Source organism: Apiotrichum porosum (assembly GCF_003942205.1).
Source record: "Apiotrichum porosum strain DSM 27194 chromosome Unknown scaffold_2, whole genome shotgun sequence".
In the NCBI taxonomy this organism is placed as follows: domain Eukaryota; kingdom Fungi; phylum Basidiomycota; class Tremellomycetes; order Trichosporonales; family Trichosporonaceae; genus Apiotrichum; species Apiotrichum porosum.
This window is the reverse complement of record NW_021167109.1, coordinates 40,553-60,685: the sequence shown is the minus strand read 5'-3', so window position 1 is coordinate 60,685 and position 20,133 is coordinate 40,553. Positions and strand designations below refer to the sequence as shown.

The window sequence follows — 20,133 nt, the reverse complement described above, 5'->3', positions numbered from 1 at the left end:
AGCAGGCACTTTCGGGCACGGTTGGGCCTGTCCTGCACATGCTCCCACGTTTGCAGAGTGAACAGTGCTTCCGGATACGTGGGTCCACTACTTCTTTGCATCCTTGGGAAAGTCTACACGAGTCTAGGCCCTCACGACGCGTGTGAGGAACACCAACCCCTTATCTAACCCTCCGCCGCTTATTCTTCTTGTGCTATCCCTCTACTCCAGGTTGTCGTACAGAGTACGCTCGAATGCGTTGTACACCTTCATGAAAGGGTCCGGGTTCGGCGCAAGAATCTGCGAGAAACAGATACCAGCCACGCCCGTCGTGGGGTCCACCCAGTACTGCGTCTTGGCCGCGCCGTCCCAACAGCCGCTTCCGGCCTTGCGGCCGTAGACCGAGTCGGTAATGTTGAGCAGGAGACCAACAGAGTGCTCCAGACCCTCGGCGGTACCGTTGGTAACGTGTGCCGGGTCGTGGTAGTCCTGACGCTTGGTCATGGTGCCAATACCTTGGTAGCAGGTGTTGTCGGGCCCACGGGGAGGGAGAGCGTTCGTGAACAGCGTCTTGAACGAAGCCGGCGAGATGAGGCCGCCGTTGCCCTCGGTCTTGCTGGCAAGGACACCTTGCAGGAAACGGAGGTAACCACGGGCCGTGCCAATCAACCCACCGCCGCCACTGAGCTGGCCGGGGGTGGTGTCCAGGGAACGGATGCTGGGGACGGGCTTGAGGCTGCCGTCCTCGTTGCGGCCGACCACCTGCTGGATGTGCGAGCGGACGTGGTCGCTAGGGTAGAATGTAAAGTTCTCAATGCCCAGCGGCGCAAAGATGTTCTCCTGGAAGTATTCTGCAAGGGTCTGGCCGGTGACGCGCTCGATGATGATTCCGGCCCAGTCGATACCGATACCGTACACCCAGCTCGTCCCGGGCTCAAAGTTGAGGGGCTCGCAGAAGCCCTCAATCGTACCGCCCCACGGGCCAGGCGCACCGGTCTCCTCCGTCCACCGCGCGACGTTGGGCGACGTGAACGAGTACGCGAGTCCAGACGAGTGCGAGAGGAGGTGCTTGAGCGTAATGGGGTTCTGGCGCTTGGCCCACACGGGCCCCGAGTCGTTGTACTCCTTGAGAATGTCAAGCTTGAGCAGCTCGGGAGCATACTTCTCCACCACGGCCGGGTCGTCCAGGGCGACCAGGCCGCGGTCGACGAGCTGGAGAACCGCCGTGGTGGTCACGAGCTTGGTTGTCGAATACAGCTGCAGGACTGCGGTATGAGCTCAGCAGGTCAATGTGGGCGGACAGGAGCTCACGAGTGTCTGGCCCGATGTCTCCCTTCTCGGGTTCGCCAAAGACGCGCTCGCCCCTCTGGGCAAAGTAGATTGGTCCCTCAGCCGTGGTGGCTCCAAAGGTCACGGCTGGGACAGTGCGCCCCGCGACCTTGGTCTCGAGGAGGGTGTCGAGAGCCGCCTTGCCCGCTGACGTGAGCTTTGGTGCAGGTGTGATAGTCATGTTGTACGTGAAGATGGTGCGGCTAAACCGATGCTGGTCTGTGTGGATGGCTCTTTCTGTGGGGTGACCTTATACGTTCTGCACGATGAGCATTAGTGGGCGATAGTGGAACGCCACAACAGCACGACGATGACAAAGGCTTTAAGGCTGACAAAGGTCTAACGTGCTGCTCGACGGAATCCCCGGCTGGCAACCCATCTCCCCGCCCCCATGGGGCACACTCTGGCGGTTGAAGGGCCGGCGCCGGTTGACCGACCGGCAACTTGTACGTGGGTTACCGGATAATCATCGGATGACGCCATCGGGTTCGTCCGAGAAACGTGCGGCGGCCGAGCGACGGCGCGACGGAGAGCCCATCTACCACTTGCCAAGTCGAGCCTAACGCAAGTGGCACTGCGGTCGCCGAACGAACACGTCTCGGAAGAAGACTGTCCTCCCGTGGGCGGGCATGATAGCTCAGACAGTCTCCCGCCGGCACAACGAGTCTGCACTAGGCAAACCGGATCCAACATCACCGAAGGGCAGCTGCCCACGACGCGAATGACAGATGGCGAGAAGAAGGCATGCACACCGCATACGTCAATTAAACTACTACATGGACTGCCGTCTTTAATGCATCTAGTGTGTCCATTGCCGCCTTGGTATCTCCGTTCTCCTCTCATGCCACACATGAACATTCCCATTGCCATTTTCGCATATGGTTGGGTGCCATACACCGCGGCAGTTCGGATGGAATGGCATCGGGGATCGACACAGTTCACCCGTGTTGGTTTGAGGGCCGCAGTTGTAGTCTGTAGGATGCAGTCAACATGCTAGTCTGTGTCTCGAAAGGTACATAAACCACTGCAGACGGCCTCCAACTTCATCCCCGGATCGCAACAACCTTGGCTGACTACATTGCACTCCATGAGCGACCTACACAAGACAGTCATAGACGACAAGGCGCAGCCGGAATACTCTCATGTGGAGGCTGTCGCTGACCCCAACTCTCAATGGGCCGACCACGACGAGGCCATCGCTGCCGAGGCGTACCAGCGCAACCTCGGGGTGTGGGCATCATTCAAGATGTATAAAAAGGTATGTAAAAAAAAATCAGTTTTTTTCCTTTTCTTTTGTAGATCATGTCGTACACCCGTCGCTGATCACTGACTTTGCAGGCCGTCTTTTGGTCCTTTGTTGCGTCTTCCACCCTTATCATGGAAGGATACGGCACCATGCTCCTGGGAAGCTTCTACACGCTCCCGGCTTTCCAGAAAAAGTATGGCGACTATTACCCAGCCCACGACGGCGGTATTTGGTCCGTTCCGGCCAACTGGCAAATGGCCTTCACTGTCGTGACCTCTGTCGGGTCCCTTGTGGGCGTCCTTCTTGGGGCATGGCAAGTCGAGAGGTGGGGCTACCGCTGGACCCTCATATTCCACCTCACAGTCCTCAACGCATTTATTGGTGAGTGACAAATGTTAAAAATAATTAATTTCTAATTAATCAGCCATGGTGACATTTTCACCCAACCGCATTGTACTTATTGTCGGGCAGGCATGCTGCTCTATCCCCTGGGGCGTGTTCAGTACACTCAGCACTGCCTTTGCCTCTGAGGTGCTCCCGATCTCTCTCCGTGGCTTCCTAACGACATACGTCAACCTGTCCTGGGTCATTGGCCAGCTCATCTGCCAGGGCGTTTTGAACGGATACGCAGTCGTGCACCTGGACGAGACGAACGGATACCGCGTCCCTTGGTGTATCCAGTTTATGTGGCCTGTTCCCATTATTGTTGGCATCTTCTTCTCACCCGAGTCACCATGGTGGCTCGTCCGTCGAGGCCGCCTTGAGGAAGCTGCGGAGAGTGTCCGTCGCCTGGCAAGCCAGCCCGACGCGACTTACATCCACAACAACGTCGCCATGATGGTCCGTACCAACAACCTCGAAAGGGAGCTTGCCGAGAACAGGGGCTCTTTCGCTTCTTGCTTCAAGGGCACAGACCTCCGTCGCACTGAAATCTCCACGATGGCATATGGCTGCCAAGTGTTCAGTGGAATTACGCTTGGCATATCTGGAGTTTATTTCTTTGTAAGTCGGCTTATGACGAATGTGCCTAGTTACCCACTCACTCTCTGCTCTAGGTGCAAGCTGGTCTGGGTACTTCGGACGCCTTCAAGCTCGTGCTTGGCATGATGGCCATGGGCTTTTGTGGCACCTGCGCGTCATGGGTCCTCATTTCATACTTTGGCCGCCGGTCAATCTTCCTCACCGGAATGGTCGGCATGACCACCGCCCTTCTCGTTGTCGGTATCCTCGCCTGCGTCTCCGATAAACACCCCGGTGCTCTCTGGGGAATTGCGGCCATGCTGTTCGTTTGGATGGCCTTCTACCAATCCACCGTCGGGCCACTCGCGTTCACACTCATTGGCGAAATGTCCTCCACCCGCGTGCGAAACAAGACCATCGGCCTCTCGCGCGGAATGTACAATGTTGCGGCACTCGTGTTTGGTATCCTCAATCCGTACATGATCAACAACACGGCCTGGGGCTGGGCAGGCAAGGCTGGCTTTTTCTATGGCGGTATCGCATTGATCGCCACCGTGTGGGTCTATTTCCGCCTGCCCGAGACTCGCGGCCGCTCATACCGTGAGCTCGACGTCCTGTTTGAGCGCCGCGTCCCGGCTCGCAAGTTTAGCTCGACAACCGTCTCCGATGATGCGGACGAGGAGATTCTCAGGGCCCACGAGGGTGCTGAGAAGCAGTAGGTCTGCAACATGGCCACACGGCGAAAGTTTCGTTGTGGCAGTCTGTCTGTGCGTTGTCTGGCAATGGTGGCACAACGAAACGGTCTGGGTTGGGGCCAACGTCGGCGTCAATGTAACCCTTTCGTCCGCATGCCGATGCTTGGCTAGTAGCCAAGAGTTTGTTGGGTCAGCCAGGGGTGTTAGTGTTTGGAATATGCGCGAATAAGATCGCGCGAGGAAGGTACGGTCGCCCGCTATGCAGACACATGTCCCATGAGCTTTTTGAAGCAGAGACCGTCGTACTCGTCGTAATGTGGCCACAGACGTGCTATGGGCGAACGGGAGCCCAAGACTGACATGCTTTCACTTCTGATGTCTCGTTATCTGGGAATGGGCTGCGTGAGTCCTCCTTACATCTGGTGGCCACTGCAGAAGATGGCATCGGGCAATTGGAGGGCTCGGGATGACCTCTGCTTTACATAGGGGATCATAAATTCACCATGCTCACTCTGTCCGCTTGGCCTTCTTTACCACAAACTCGTCCGCGGCTTCGGCGATGATGGCCGCTGTCTCGTCCGGCTTGCTGAGCTGGGGCGAGTGACTTGTCTGGAGCTCGTGGACGGTCACGTCCACCCCCTTTTGCTTTCCAAAGTCGATGCCGAAACGCTGGAGAGCCGGGGGTAGCGCGTGGTCCTCGGCCGTGAGGACGTAGTAGTTTGGCGCCTCGGTCCAGGATGCGTACGAGTGCTCGCCGCCCTTGGAGAGGGCGAGGAGACTCTGCTTCCCCAGCTGCGCGGTCCACGCCTTGGCCTCCTCCACAGGCAGGTCGTGGAAGAACATGTCGACGGGGTCGGCGAGGAGCTCGGCAAACCCCGTCTCCGTGTTGGCCTTCCATGTGGGCGGGGGAACACCGCCGAACGGATCCAGGAACGACATGCCCGGGAGGTTGAAGCCTGAAGCGAGGAGCACGAAGCCGATGACCTTGCCGGTGCCGCCCTCAGCGGCCGTCAACGGCGACGGAGAGCCGACTGTCAGCCCCTTGGAAGCGCTGTACGCCGGCATGCCGCCGTACGAGTGCGCGACGACGACGACATCTCGCCCGGCCGTCGTCTCGGCAAGGATCACGGTGCGTACCGCCGTGATGTCGTCGAGGAACGAGGCGTCGCGTGAGCCTGTCGAGGACGAGGGCAGGACGACGGGCACGGACTTGAGGCCGCGCGTGGAAAGGGCCGCGACGAGCTTGTCGTAGGTCGCTGTCGGGTACCAGCAGCCTGGGACCAGGATGATTGTGGGCTTTAAGGTCATGGTGAGAGTGCAGTGAAGAGGTGATGGGCACGATGGAGACAGCGGGGGTCAGTCAAAGCATTCTTATGTGTCGCTTGACGTCACGTTGCTCTCAACCCGCTCACCGTCCACCGGGTTGTTCCGCCATCCCCTCCCGAGTGTCTGTGGCTTGTGGCCACTCTGTTTGCTGTCGGGTGTTGCTCTCACGTTTCCGTGATCCGTGATCCATGAGCTGTCAACGTTTCCGTGACCCGTGAGTTACTGTCGCACGAAGGGACAAGTGAGTTACAACGCTTGATCTCTGGGATCTCTGGGACGATCTTGGGGTTAGCGTCATATACGTGGTGCGCGAAATTAGAAGGTTACAAATCGCAATACAAACCCTAAGCGTTTCCTATTCGATTACTAATTCAGTTTTCAAATGAACAACCGCCGATGACGTCGTGCCATTACGCTCACCTACGCGACGTCCCACAGTCGTTGACCTCTCAACACCCACCACCCCATGGGCTGTCCACATCTGGCCAGCCGTCCACTCCTCACACGCACAACGGCTCTACTGCACCGATTCTCAACGCCAGCTCTCAAGCATCGCACCCATCCCGTTTCCCTTCGCCCGACCGTCATCCTGTCCCGCGCCATGTCGCACAAGCCCCAGATCATCGAGACGGAGCAGTTCTCCACCCCGGCCAAGTGGCTGCGTCTGGAACGGATCAAGTGGCGAGACCAAGAAGGCAAGGAGGTTGGTAGCTCTCGGCCTCGTTTTCCGCATGAGCTAATGCACAGCGTTTCTGGGAGGTTGCGAACCGCAGCACGCGGTCCAAGGGCGGCGTCGACAGTGAGTCTGGTGGATTGAAGACCCAAATGAATCAAGAGCAGAGTGTATTGACTTGCAGGCTGTCACATTCTCGCTCTTGTGCATCACTCGGCGGGCAAGTCGGTCGTCCTCATTGAGCAGTACCGCCCGCCCGCAGGCGCGACAGTCATTGGTGGGTACAAGATGTGCGTCCGTGTCTGACCCAGCAGAGTTCCCCGCCGGCTTGATTGACGAAGGCGAGGACGCAGCCACCACCGCTCTCCGCGAGCTCCACGAGGAGACGGGATACACCGGTGCAGGGGTGACTGTTCGCTCCGTGTCACCAGTCTTGGTCAAGGATCCAGGGTGGGTGAGCGTTTTCCTAGGCCTGCGCTGACCCAACAGCATGACCGGCGCCAACATGAACCTTGTGACGGTCGACATCCGTCTTCCTCCTGACGCGCCCGAGCCAGTGCCCAAGCTCGAGGAGGGAGAGCATATTGTCAAGCGTCTCGTGCCCCTCACTCAGCTGTCCCAAGTGCTTCGAGGTGAGCTGGGCGTCAAAGTGAAACCAACCAGCTGACATTCAGAATACGCCGACAAGGGATTTGCCATTGACGCGCTGGTCGCGAGCGTTGCTGTTGGTCTTACCCTTGCGTAGACGTCTGGGCTGGGTACATGCATCTGCCGGCTGAGTTGTACTTAAGTTGTACTGGGCAAGAGACACGCGCGGGAAGCTGAGGCTGCGCGCCGGTCCATGGTGCTGACCTCGGCTCGCTCCGATTCGGTCTGGTCCTAGAGCTGGGCTAGCCCTTTTGCAGTCGTGTGCCATTGCAAGTACAGGGTTTGGCCAAGCGGTTCATGAAGGGTTTTAACACGACGCCTAACTCAAATGCGCTCCATAGATCGTGCTCAGTGAGCGTCGTCCTGCCGTGCCCCACGCGGCCGAGAATCTGGATAGATCACAACAAAAGGGGGTACATTATACTCATGTAAAGGTCTCTACGGTGTCTGTGTGTATCGTGTGCGCTCGTGCAGCAGCGCAGTACTCGGTCTCCAAGCTCCGTCGTACAGCTCAGTAGTACTCAATCTCCAGCTGTGGGACGCAAGGTCAGCGAGGCACAGGCACAGAACGGCAGGTCCGCTTTTAAACTCACGTATTGCAATGCGACTTCACGAGGCGACAGAATGTTGAGACCCACGCGGTTGAACGTTGTCTCGTTTGCCATGCGGATGACCTCTTCGGCGCGCTGCAGCTCCTTCTCAAAGTGGCTCGTACGCCAAATAAGGCTTGTCCACCACGTGACGATGGCGATGATGTTGTCAATCACCGCACCACTGGTCGAGTATGCCTCTCGCAATGGGTCGTTGATGGCCTCGACGAACAGCTGGAAGCTGGCGGGGGACAGACGGGACTCGAGTTCGAGAGGAAAGGCGGTCGCGAACCTGCAGTTGGGGGTGGCGTTAGGGGGGTTGTGTGGCGTGTCGTCGCGTCACAGACGCCGGGCATGGACTCACTGGCAAATGTCTCCCAGCGACCAGTCGCGCTCGATGCGAACAATCTCCTTTGGGAGATCACGGCCGACGACACCGGTGGGAGGCTGGCCATAGTATGTCTCGTTGGGAACGCCCGCCTGGGGCACGCTGGAACGCGGGGTCCTGCTCCGTCAGCACACCCCGCTCGCCTCTCGCCGCCGCCCACTATGAGGCGCGCGCATTCAAAACTCACCCTTCGCCCCCACGCCAGCCTGCCAAGTCACCCTGGACCTTTTCCTCCCACCGCGACAGCTTGCGAGGCGATTCGGAGGGGTCTGCAAACGGCTCGGCGCTGCCGTTCATGGTGGTGTCAAAGGGCGTGCGGGTGGTGGAAGGGGGGCGGGGAGATGGTCCGCGTGATGATGTTGCTGCGGCCGATGCTGGAGACGTGGGTCTGGCGAAGGAGGTGTCTTCACTGCCGGTCACGGGCGTGAGCATTGACTGGTAGGCGCCAGTGAAGCCGTACGATGCCCTGCGTTGCTGGCCGTCGAGTGAGCCGGACGCTGCTGAAGCGACGGCGACGGCGGGACGCAGGAATGGATGCGATGAAGGAGGGGAGGTCATGGCGGCGAAAAGGGATAGCGGGGTGTGTGTTGTGTGTCGTGTGTGTGTGTATGGGGATGGTGTCGGTGCCGAGCGGCTACAAGGCCATTGACAGTGACGAGAGAGTGAAAGATAGTGAGACGCCAGAGAGAGTGAGTGAGAGACAGAGAGAGAGTGAGGGTGAGACTACGGGATGCCCGAAATGGGCGACGGGATACAAAGGAGGTCAAAGCGTACACTTTTGAATCTCAGCGTCGCCGCGTGCATATTCCGTCCCGCCGCAGAGACACACACCCAGGGAACACCCGGGGGCCATTAGGGGAAGCTATTAGGGGCCATTAGACGAGACCCACACGCGGTTTACCATATATCGATTGCTCTCAACACATGCCGGCAGCACCGGCTGGCCGCCTGCTCGCCGTTACCGCATGCGTCAAACGTCCCCGACGGCCACAGCACGGAGAGTCTGGCAGGACATCTGGCGACGCTCCCAGGCAAAGTCTTGTCAACAACAACCGGTCAATAATAGCTGGCACATGTGTTTTCTAATCTCCAGGGCAGGTTACTAACGATGGATATTGTATTTTTGTATTTTGAGCAATTCGTCAGTATACACTCGTGCACTTGGTTAGAAAGGGCAGACAGCACGTAGTCGTTGAGGCATTGGCAGAGCTCTCGTGAGCTGTAAACTGTACAGCACTCTTTGTCTTCTCACCACGGCTGCATTCCCAGGCCACACCTGCATGCGTATGCGCTGTAAGCGGCGGCACACACCATACACACGGTACACGGCTGAGCCGTTGGACGCATTGGGAACACGGCAATATTTGATTCCGCTCGCCAACTCACCCACTCGTCCCTCTGTTGTGACATTTAGTCCCAACTTCTTCAACCCTCGCACCACCAACCCCCTCCTTCCGACACCCGACACCCCCGCAATTGCATGACTCCACAGCCATGAGGATTCACGAGCTACTCGAGGCGTGTCTCGAGTACGTCTCCGTAGAGGGCGTCCTCGGTAAGTGCACCTTTAGGCCCTCCCTTCCCAAGCAACGTCTGTCTCCTGGGCAAAAGTCTGCGCGCCATCCGGTGGATGCGGGGATCGAACTCAGCGCCCTCAATCCCCTGGTGGAGGACATCCAAGGCCTCGATGAGGCATCCTCAGTGTCCCCGGGAGGGAGTCGTGGTCGCGTTGAGGTGGATGCGCGTCGCTGGCGGCGATGGATGGCGGTGGCGGCGACGAAAAGTTCAGAGCTGATGAACCCCCCCCCCACAGGCGCCGATCCTCCCGCGGTCCGTTCGTACCTCCAGACACTCGACTCCAACGTCGATGATGCCTACTTTGCGCACCTGTGGCCCCTTCTCGCCCGCCACAAGTGTCTCCAGGTGGAGATTGCGACGGATGCACTCCCCAGTTTACTCCCCATCAAGTCGGATGTTCCCATGGCCGGCACTGCGGGCTTTGATGACGAGCTCTTCCGTGTTCTCGGCGACGACGATGGCGGCGGCCCGGCCATCCCGACGACAGATCTTGCTGCACTTCTCGCGCGGTACCCCGGCCGTCTTCGTCTGCGCTGCACCGAGGATGAGATCTACTATCGCCTCACAGGCTCGCGCAAAAGAGTGGGTTATACTGGTGCAATGGGGACCCAGGAAGCTGACGATCAAACACAGATTGCCAAAATCACCCCCACCATCTTCACCTACCTCCAACTCGCTGCGCGATCGCGCGAGAAGGGTGTCTCCGCCCTTGAACTCGGCCCCATGACGGACACGACGCAGAACAGTGCCTTCCACTACATCAAGGTACTGGTTCAGCTGGGACTTTGTGCCAAGATTCCCGCCTCGATGCACGGCTCGTCGACCAGTGTGCTCGTTTACCGTCGGTTCCTCGAACAAAACCCTCACTACCGCGCGTACATCGCTCGAGATGCCGGTACCGCGATGCCTCCGACTCAGCCCACGGCCCCTGCGACGCAAGCCGACGGTGAAGTCGATTCAGAGGAAGCCAAGGCTCACGGTGGAGCCCAGGAGCTCGGTTTCAACTTCTCTCCATTCACCGAGCTCGAGCTTGTCGCAGGCCGTATCCCCAAGGACCGCTTGGTCCGTGTTCTCCACCACCCCAACCTCAAGAACCATCTTCTTGGTAACCACCACCTCCTCCAGGTCATTGGATGGCCTGAAAACACCTGGCAGGTTCGCCACCGCCGTCAACTGCAGCGCCACATTACAACTCTGATTGAGGATGGCGTTGTCGAATATGTCGACATTGGTACATCAGCTCGCGCGTGCCTTCGTCTCACAAAGTATAACCCCGACTATGTACCCAAGCCCAAGGTCGAGCATGACCAGGCAGCACCTGGAGACGACAAGGAGGTTCCCATGAGCCGTACGTATTTACTCTCGCTTCCGTTTGTTTCTGTGTGCTGACATACACACACAGTTGATGACTATGCGGAGCCTTTCCAGTCCTCGGGAGGCGCATTGTCGGTCCAGAGCATCGAGGCGCAGATTCTCAACTCGATTACCGAATCGGCCGTCAAGGGCCGTACGCTGGCTGACCTCTGCAAGGGTCTCTCGGGCATGTTCAAGCGTACCCTTGAGCACGTTGTCAACCGCCACGACTTGGCATACCTTCCTCCCCACATTCAGCACCACGCCATCCGCTGTGTCATCGAGTCCCACCAGCGCATGCGCCGACTGCGTGTGTTTACTGCCGACGCGTACCTCAGGTACATGGAGCAGCTTGGCCAGCCCATTGAGTCTCACCCCCCCAACGACGCGCAAGGCCGTTTTGCCGACGTGTCTTTCCGCATCTTTGCAGAATCGCCTGAAAACTACTATCGCTGGGCAGGAATCCTTGCTGCAGCCATGGTCCCCGTCGGCAAGATGGCTACTGGGCGCCCACCGAAAGCTATTCCTCCTCGCGGTGGCCGGCGCGCGCGCGGAGGTGGCGCAGCTGCTGCTGCTGCCAAGACAGCCACTCCACGCACGCCCAAGGCCACCCCCAAACCCAAGGCCACTCCCAAACCCAAGGCCACTCCTAAGCCCAAGGCCACTCCCAAGTCCAAGGCAACAAAGAAGAAGGCAGCAGCTGCTGCTACTGCTTCCGAGGCTGCCCCTGATGCCGCCGCAGGCGAAGCGGCCGAGGGCGACACCGAGGATATCGAGGTCGAGGTCGAGGAAGAGGGAGAGGAAGAAGAGCAGCCTCTCAAGTCCAAGACCAAGTACGACAACCAAGCCCAGGAACGCGGTCGTCCTCGCAAGTACATTTTTATTGTCAACGACGACGGTTCGCGCAACCGCGCCATTGTCGGCAACCTGCTCAACTCGCCCGAGCTTCCGTCGGTTCTTATCTATGTCCGCACGGCGGACAAGCTCGTGGCGGCACCTGCTGGTTACTCTGGCGTTGGCCCCGCTCCTACTCTTACGGACGAGCAGATCGCCGAAGGCAAACCCCCAGCGTTCTACCGCGGCTTCTCTGTTGCCAAGGGAGGTAAAACTACAAGCACCCCCAAGGCCAAGCGCGGAAGGGGCAAGAAGCAACAGGAGACGGATGGTGACGACGATGAGGCCGAGGCAGCTCCGTCATCACCCGTCGCCGGTCCCTCGCGCAAGCGCAGGAAGATGGCCGACGACTCCGAGCCTGCCGCTGCGACCGATGCCGAGAACACGCCTGTTACCGCCTCTGCCATCCTTCCAGACACCCTTGCAGTGGTTGCCGGCGAGACCCCAGATGTCGTCACGGAGGAGACTCCCGCCACCGCCCCCGAACCACCCACCAGCGCTCGTGCATCCCGCACCTCAACCCGCCGAGCCGCCGCACAGGTGCAGGAGACGCCGACGCGCCAGTCCAAGCGTCCTCGTCGCTCCACTCTCCTGGCGGCAGTCGATCAGTCCGTTACAGCAACTACGCCTCTCTCTGCTCCTGCGGCGGAGGACGACGCGGGCACGCCTGTGCCAGCGTCCAAGCGTCCTCGACGCTTCCAGGAAGTCATCAACGCTGATTCTGCCGCCACGCCGGTTCCCGAGGCGGACCTCGAGGAGGAGGTGATGGAGATGGAGGTGGAGTCGCTCATTGATGGGCCTCCAGAGCCGGTTGTCGAGTCCGTCGCCGCCGCGGTCGAGAGCACCGAAGAGGCCGCGCCCGAGGCCGCTGTTACCGCGCCCGAGCCCACAGTCGATTCGGCAGTTGAGGCTACCATCGAGGAGCCGCCTGCTGCAGAACTTCCCACGGTGCCTACCGATGAGGAGGCGGAGCCGCCCCTCAAGTCCATCGAGGATACCCAGGACATCAAGCCTGCGCACCACGACCGTGGTGGCGGCGGCGCCCAACGTGTCGTCCGTGTAGACATTGCCGTTCTGCGTCGTGCCAACGAGATTTACCAGTGCCTACTCGACAGCGGCAGCATCCTCTCGGACCAGAAGCTCTACATTGCCCAAAAGGACTGGTCGCACAAGTACGCTGGTACAGACCACCCCAACGCGCCTCAAGTTGGTGCAGCCATGGACCGCAAGGTGTTCAAGCGCACGGTGAACAAGCTCATCGCCGACGGCAGGTTCAAGGAGCGCACCGCCACCATTCCTACCACCACTGGTCGCTGGGTCAAGGTCCTCGTGCTCTACATTTCCGGTATGGAGGAAGGAGAGATTCAATCTTACGTCCGTGGCCTCGCCAACTCTGCCGGACCGGCGTCCTCGCCTGTTCCTACTGCTAGGTCCAAGTCTGCGCTCGAATACTCGGCATACCGCCGCACCGGTCCACGCAGCAGCATGCGCATGGGGTCTGGTACCCCCGGACAGAGCCCCGCGCCGTCTACCCCGCAGGGCGGCCCCAGTGGACTTTCCCAGCGTGAAGTCTTCCTCGCCGAGCCCAACATGGTCGCCTACCTTTACGGTTTCCAGAGTGGTCGCTGCCTCCGGACCAAGATCCTCCACCACGCCCTTGTCGAGGCATTTAACGCTAACCTAGAGTCCAAGTCGGTCATTTCACGTACGCCTCGCATCTTCGCTTTGCCGTTTGTCTTCGAGGACATTCGTGTGCGCTTCTATTTTGCCTTTGTGCAGGTTCGCGGCTTTGACCAGGAGCTGTACGACTGGCTTCAGACGCCGGGTAACCTCGACCTCCGTCTGCGCGACATGCCTCGCGAGATTGCGGAAAAGGCCGCCTTGACCGGTCGCGGCAGCTCGGGTGCCAAGAGCATGGTTCGCACGCTCCTCACCATGCTGTCGTTCCTCCAGCTCATCGTTCCTCTTTCGCCCTCGGACGAGGCCAGTGCCAAGATCCACTGTACAGACATTTCGAGTGGCGACGGCCACCTCGCGCACTTTGACTGCAGCTCGGACGTTGCTGCCAGCTCGTACTTTTTGCTCCACGATGTTGTCCCCGTCTACCACATCAGTGACCCATCCCTCTCGCTCCTTGGCTTCATGCCAGCCAGCAACCCGACCGAGGTGGACAACATTTGGGCCACCATCAAGGTATCCGCTCTCGAGACTCAGGCGCCTCACGTCTCTCGCATGGAAGACGTCCCACCCTTCCCTTATGCACCCGACGTCAGCGGTGTGCTGGACGTGGGTATTGACCACCCCAAGACGCTCCGCGGTAACAACCGTTGGCGTCACGAGGTCCGTCTCGTCCCCCAACAGCGTGCGAACCTCGAAGCGTGTGTCGACAAGGCCACTCGTACGCGTCTGGTCACCACTCCCGAGCAGGTCGCAAAGGTCGCCTACGACAATGCCCTCCAGCCGTCGTATGTGGATTATTACCTTGATCGCCGCCTGCGCTCCGTCCAGGGAGAGAGCATTGCTGCTCCCCGTATGGTCGCCGACAAGAACGCTGCGACGCGCCTCCGCGAGCGCGAAAAGCGCCAAAAGGAAAAAGAGGCGATCCGCGACGAGCTCGCGTCGCGTATCCGTGCCGCTCGCAATGTCTACGACGAGCGCGTTCGTGCTGCGGCTACTCGTGCCGGCGTCGAGGTTACTCAGGAGATTCTCGACTACATCACGCACAACCGTCCCATGAAGCGCCTCGGCGAGATTGCCAGCGATGGCGAGCTTACGGCCATCGTCGAGTCGTACCTCCGCTTCAAGTCTGGCTACGCTCCTGTTCGCCACGTCAAGATTGCGCCGCGCGCCGTCACCGCTCGCCCCCCCAAGCGCGCCAAGCAGGTCAGGGCCCGTAACCCCAACGTCAAGTTGCGCCGTTACCGCCACCACTGGAGCAAGGAAGACGAGGAGCTGTTTATCGATTCGGAAGCCGTCATTCGTGCTCGTTGCCGTGGCACCAGCCACCGCGGCCGCTTGGCCATGACCCAAGTGTTCCCCAACATTGGCGACCAGGTCCTCCGTTCCAAGCTCAAGAAGCTCTTTGAGCAGCCCGGTCGCGAGGCATACTACCGCCGTCTGGAAGAGGCGTTCTACCACCTCTGGGTGCAGCACCGCGGTCACCCCGAGCTCCCGGACCCCAACCCGGCCAGCCACACCGACTTTGACCTCTTGACCCACGTCAACTTCCTCCGTGCCAAGATTAACAAGAACCTTCTCAGGCTCCCTGTGGCTGCCGCGCCTGTGGCCACCAAGGACGTCCCCGATCTCCCGACGCACCCCAGCGACATTGTGGCTGCATACCAGTGGGAGTACTTGAAGCCCATCAACACGAGCTTTGACCAGCTTGTCGAGAGTGGTGCGGTTGCCGAGGACACTCGTCTGCACAATGTCTCGCTCGCCTCTATTGTCGATGACGGCGACAAGAGGTACACGCCCCCCGAGACTGGTGTCGCGTGGCGTCGCCAGGGTGCCATCCGTGCGCTCCTCAAGATGGTTGTTGCTACCCCGTCCGAGACGTACAGCATCAACGACGCCCAGAGGTTGCTCAACGTCATCCCCAAGGCCGAGTACGAGCCCCACATTGCGGCTCTTGTCAACGAGGGCATCCTGCTCAAGCACCCGCAGCTCAACAACCGTTCGCCTGGCCGTCACTACGCCTTTACGACTTCGTGGCTGACTGCGTGCGAGGGCCCCCTTCCGGTCGACATGGACGAAGAGGTCGACAATGCGCTCCGTCGCTTTGACAACGACGACCGCGGTACCACGTGGCCCATTATCGGAACTTCTGGTGACATTGGCGTGCTCATGTCGCTCGTCTCAAACCACAAGGTCGATTTTAACATTGACGTCAACGAAATGACCATCCTGCGTACCAACCGCCTTACTTACAACACGCGCGCGCTCAACGACGACTCGTTCGAGTACGAGTTTGACGCTGCTCTGGTTCCTTACCCCGCGACGGTCAAGCCCAAGGTCGCCGTCCCTGTGCCCAGCGAGTTCCCTCGCCCTGCCGCCTGGCCCGCCATGAACGTTACCGTCACGAAGCGCGAGATTGACAGTGTCTTGGACTCTGTCGTTCTCGCCGGCGTCAACGGTGCCCTCCGCGGTGAGATCCAGCGCATCACTGGCCTTTCGCACGACACTATCAACGGCGTGCTCGCGGCCCTTGCGCGCGAGGACACGCCCCGTGTCTTCTGGGCCGGCTACGACAATGCCCGCCTCGTCTCGGGCAAGCACTTGGCCTCGTGGACTGTTGGCGTGTCGCCCCGCGCCCCCGGCCGCGTCGCCCCCCAGCCCGGCGTGCTCAACCGCTGCCAGCCCCGCCGCTGGGTCGACATTTGGGGCGACGTGATCCCCGCCGAGTGGCGCCGTGCCATCAAGGCTGCGCTCGGCCACATTCTCCAGCGCCCCGGTCTGTCCGAGCACACCCTCCGCCAGCGCCTGTCCCCGATCTTTGACCGCCTCGAGGCGTGCGACGTCCTCCAGTACCTCGTCGACACCAACCTCGTCAACCGCCGCATCACGCTGGACACGGACCAGACCCTGCCCCCCGTGCACGCGACCGACGCCAAGCAGATGCGCTGGATCGTCTGGACCGCCAACGAGGACACTCTCTGGGTCTAAACTGAACATGTTAAAAAGCCGCCAAAAAACCCACAAAAAGAATTATTCTCTTCCCTGCCTGTTCCCAAACGACCACCGTATATAAGTCTATTCCTGTACAGACCCCTCCCAACCCCACCCCACCCCGAAGTCTCGTGGCACGTGTAGTGCATGTAATCTACGTTTTTAAAAAACTATACTGTGCGCAAGCATGTTGGCAGACCAGATACCGTACTGATATCACTGACAATCTTCTTCCCTCTCTCTCGTCTTCTACACATAGTTGCGGCCACCACCGCCGCCGCCGCCTCCGCCGCTCCTTGCTCCGCGGCCGCGCCTCGACGCGTTGTTACGCTGCGGCGCGCGCGCCGGCTTGGGCGGTGCGGGCGAGTGGGGCTTGTAGACGGGCTTGTCGTCTGCGGTGCCATCACCGGCAGTCTCGGCGTGGGCGAGGGCTGGGCTGGGCGAGTCGCGGGGCGTCTCGGGCTCGTCCGAGTGGGCCGTTTCGGGGGATCCGGGCTGCTCGCGGTCGCTTGCGGCTGGGGAGCGCGGGTGGACGAGCGGGGAGCGCGGGAGGGGCACGCTGGCGGGCGAGGCTGGGTTGGGCGAGTAGGGCGAGTGGGGCGAGTGGATGGACACGGGGGAGCCGGCGACGAGCGAGCGTGGGGAGGGGATCGCGTCCGGCGGCGAGACGGTCACGGTTGGCGACGCGCCAGCGACGTGGTTGGGCGTGACGGGGGTCGTGGCGGAGCGGGCGGGCGAGCGGGGCGAGATGCCGGGGACGGGCGATCCCGACAGCGACGAAGACCGCGACGCACGGAGGGACGAGGTGACGATGGGAGCGAGGTCCTTGGCGTCGGCCACAACCTCCATGGGCTCGTCGACCATCTCGTCCCTGTGCGAAGAGGGCGACGGCCCGTCGCTCAACGTGTACCGGCGGATGGGCTGCTCGACCGAGGGCCTGGGGCTGGCTTCGACCTGCTCGACCTTCTTGGGTGGGTCGGCGAGCTCAATGACGGGGGTCTCAGCCACGGCGCGGGCCACAAGCTGCGGCTGCCTGCGAGCAGGCACCGACTCGAGCTGGAGACCACCATAGGCAGTGTCCTCGAGACCGTCGTATGCCGCGTCCGTCATGCCGCCGTACGCGTCGTCTGTGATGCCAGAGTAGGCAGTGTCGGCGAGCTGCTCCGGTGAAGTCATCATGGTCACATTGTCAGCAGCCATGGGCGTCACCGGTGCGATGACGGGAAACTCCTCGGGCATGGACGCAAGCTCGGAAATCGGCTCAACCTCAGCGATGGGGGCCGGGGCAGACGTCGATGAGCGCGAGCTTGAGCGGGCGCGACGGGCAAAGAAGGAGGTGAGGCTGCGGCCGAGACCGGCGTTGGCTGCACCACCGATGGGCTGGTCGGGGTCGAGGTCGGCAGACGACTCGAGGGGCACGACAGTGGTCGGGGGAGGAGCTGCCGCAGCAGCCTGCTTTGTCCATCCTGACATGAAGCCACTGCGGACCGGGGCGGGGGCGGGGGGCTCGGCTGGCTGCGCCGCCTGCCTGGTCTGGGGCGGCGAGTCGGGCGGTGTAACGGCGATACGGGGCGACAAGGGGGTCGTGTAAATGTCAGCTGCAGCTGCAGCTGCCGAGGAGCGGCGGCGAGCCGGTGCAGGCGCGGGTACGTTGCTGGGAGTTGCAGCCGCGCCGCTGCCACTCCACATACTAAAACCCCACTTGCTGGCTGCTGGAGCTGGCTTTGGTGCAGGTTCTTGCTCCTCGTCCTCATCATCATCGTCGAGATCCTCAGTTGGGAGTGGCGGGAGACTTATCGACGCCGATCCAGGTCCACCGGCAGCGTCACCGGGATCCGACGCGATAAACTCGCGTAGTGCTCGCACCATGGACTCGGATGCGTCGCGCGCCTCCTCGCTTTCGGTCAACTGGACTGTGAGACGCTCGAGCTGCGCACGCAACTGATCCGCCTCATCCCTAGAGGCCTGTGCGTCTGCTGCCGAGGAAGCGTACGCAGCAGCCACCGCCGCCTCTACCGTGGCGCTCGAGGCCGTCGCATCGAGGGATCCCGAACGCGAGCCCGAGGCGATGGGCAACAGCAGGCTTGCCGGTGCGCCACTGGGCGAGCGCGGTGATGAGTCTGTAGGAGAGTCGCCGCCGCTGGTAGTAGTCGTTGTTGGGTCAAACAAGTCGCTTCCGAGCGTGGGCTGCTTTGGGCGCGACGGCGAGCGTGGAGACTTCAATGTCTTGTCGCCACGGGGCGACTTGAGGGTGCCGTCGGGCGCAATACGGAGGGCCATTGACGCGGGGCGCGCCTGTCCACTTCCTAAACGGAGTTCACGGAGCCCGCTGGGGGTTGGGACTGGTGGGGGAGGGGGAGGGGCTTCGGCAGAGTCCGAGGTTGCAGACTGGGTGGAGACGGGGCGGTTGCGACTGGCACCGCCATACAGGCTCTGTCGCTTGGCGGCGAGCTTATCTTCTTCGTCGCGACCAATGCTCTGGCGGCGAGCGGCGCGCTCCTGTTCTTGTTTCTGGAGCTGCATGACCGTCCGCCGTGCCGACTCGACCTGGCCGCGCAACAGCTCCACTTTATCCTCTGCGGCCTCACGGCGTGCCGTCTCCTCGCGGAGCTGGTTCTGGATGGCCTCTTTCGAAGCGGTGGCAAAGGCATGTTGGTCCTTGAAGCGTGCCAGTTCGGTCTCGAGGACGTTTACGCGTGTCTCTGATGCCTGGCGTGCCTCGTTTGCGGCCGTGAGCTCTGTCCGGAGGTCGGCGAGGGCGGTGCTCATGTCGCTGCTGCTGTGCTTTTCAGAGATGGACGTTGGCGCAGTGTCGGTGGGGACCTCGCTGTCCGAGTGTTCGTCGTATGCGAACGAGGACATGGTGCTGAGAGCATTATCATCAGCACGATTGTGTGTGTGTAAAAGGGGGGACGGGGCGATTAGTGCGCTCAACTCACACAGCAGCTTCTCGCGCGGCGCCGGGTGGCAAAATGGCACTCTGTAATTCTAGAGTGCGGTTTCGTTGCGGGGCCTTACTTGGGCGGGGTGGTTTGAGGGCGGTCGGCGGCGGCGCACAGACAGAGAGAGGCAGAAGGCGCCGTGTCGATCGTTCGCTGCCAAAGGGTTCAGAGGATCAGAGGCGATGAAGGAGGGCGGTGCGATGGTAAGAACGCATCCAGCAACGCGCGCTGCTTGCTGGCTATAGGTGTGTCGGTTTGTGCAAGACGGATGTTTGTGGTCGGCTTTTACGATACTCTGCCGTACTCGGTTGGTCGTCTTGTGGGTCGTTTTTGGGGCTGCTGGTGCGGGCGCTAGGTGCGACGAGACAAGAGGAGCCGAGCACGCGCGCCAGGGGGTGGGTGGGGAATGTCAGGACCACCACCAGGAGCACAGAATAAATCCGACGTCGAAGCTTGAAATGGGGGAGGAGGAGGGAGCCCTGCCCACAGCTCTGGTGTTGTGGATGGGGCGATGGGTGACGACGGGTCTACAGTTGATGGATGGATGGGATGGGATGATGCAATGGACAAGTATGCAACGTGTCGAACATGACACCCATCATCAGACTCTCAAACGTCCACAGGAACCCACCCACCCCCCTTTGTGGTCGACGGCCCGGTTGCCATCCCAACAGGTCCAACAACTAAGGGAGCGATGGTCTGCGGGAAGGGCGGGATCCTGCGGCGCGAGTGAAACGCGGGGAGACGCTGGCGACATTACTCGTTTTGCTTGCTGCGTGCGCGTCGAGCACCCTCTTCTCTGGTAATCTCTTTGCATGCCAGTGTTCCTGCAGGCAATGCAGGCAATGAATAGGTCTCGTCGTC

General features: G+C 60.8%; 7 protein-coding genes across 7 annotated transcripts; 3 read left to right on the top strand and 4 right to left on the bottom strand.

Moving 5' to 3' along the window:
• Positions 1–201: 201 nt before the first annotated feature.
• On the bottom strand, positions 202–1,489 carry EHS24_003994 (uncharacterized protein; the record flags this gene model as incomplete). The annotated part of the gene is made up of 2 exons (XM_028619627.1): positions 202–1,244; positions 1,291–1,489. The coding sequence occupies 2 exons, from the start codon at positions 1,487–1,489 to the stop codon at positions 202–204; spliced, it is 1,242 nt and encodes a 413-aa protein (XP_028478599.1).
• A 906-nt stretch (positions 1,490–2,395) lies between these two features.
• On the top strand, positions 2,396–4,233 carry EHS24_003993 (uncharacterized protein; the record flags this gene model as incomplete). The annotated part of the gene is made up of 4 exons (XM_028619626.1): positions 2,396–2,566; positions 2,647–2,935; positions 2,979–3,556; positions 3,610–4,233. The coding sequence occupies 4 exons, from the start codon at positions 2,396–2,398 to the stop codon at positions 4,231–4,233; spliced, it is 1,662 nt and encodes a 553-aa protein (XP_028478598.1).
• Positions 4,234–4,716: 483 nt separating this feature from the next.
• Positions 4,717–5,517, bottom strand: EHS24_003992 (uncharacterized protein; the record flags this gene model as incomplete). Its single annotated transcript, XM_028619625.1, has 1 exon — positions 4,717–5,517. The coding sequence occupies one exon, from the start codon at positions 5,515–5,517 to the stop codon at positions 4,717–4,719; it is 801 nt and encodes a 266-aa protein (XP_028478597.1).
• A 484-nt stretch (positions 5,518–6,001) lies between these two features.
• EHS24_003991 (uncharacterized protein) lies at positions 6,002–6,953 on the top strand (the record flags this gene model as incomplete). The annotated part of the gene is made up of 6 exons (XM_028619624.1): positions 6,002–6,238; positions 6,283–6,334; positions 6,393–6,485; positions 6,523–6,658; positions 6,698–6,840; positions 6,883–6,953. 6 exons carry the CDS (start codon positions 6,002–6,004, stop codon positions 6,951–6,953), a joined length of 732 nt encoding a protein of 243 aa, XP_028478596.1.
• A 414-nt stretch (positions 6,954–7,367) lies between these two features.
• Positions 7,368–8,392, bottom strand: EHS24_003990 (uncharacterized protein; the record flags this gene model as incomplete). The annotated part of the gene is made up of 4 exons (XM_028619623.1): positions 7,368–7,388; positions 7,450–7,738; positions 7,811–7,936; positions 8,022–8,392. The coding sequence occupies 4 exons, from the start codon at positions 8,390–8,392 to the stop codon at positions 7,368–7,370; spliced, it is 807 nt and encodes a 268-aa protein (XP_028478595.1).
• A 936-nt stretch (positions 8,393–9,328) lies between these two features.
• Positions 9,329–16,324, top strand: EHS24_003989 (uncharacterized protein; the record flags this gene model as incomplete). The annotated part of the gene is made up of 4 exons (XM_028619622.1): positions 9,329–9,389; positions 9,648–9,994; positions 10,046–10,760; positions 10,815–16,324. 4 exons carry the CDS (start codon positions 9,329–9,331, stop codon positions 16,322–16,324), a joined length of 6,633 nt encoding a protein of 2,210 aa, XP_028478594.1.
• A 252-nt stretch (positions 16,325–16,576) lies between these two features.
• On the bottom strand, positions 16,577–19,189 carry EHS24_003988 (uncharacterized protein; the record flags this gene model as incomplete). Its single annotated transcript, XM_028619621.1, has 1 exon — positions 16,577–19,189. The coding sequence occupies one exon, from the start codon at positions 19,187–19,189 to the stop codon at positions 16,577–16,579; it is 2,613 nt and encodes an 870-aa protein (XP_028478593.1).
• Positions 19,190–20,133: the final 944 nt, after the last annotated feature.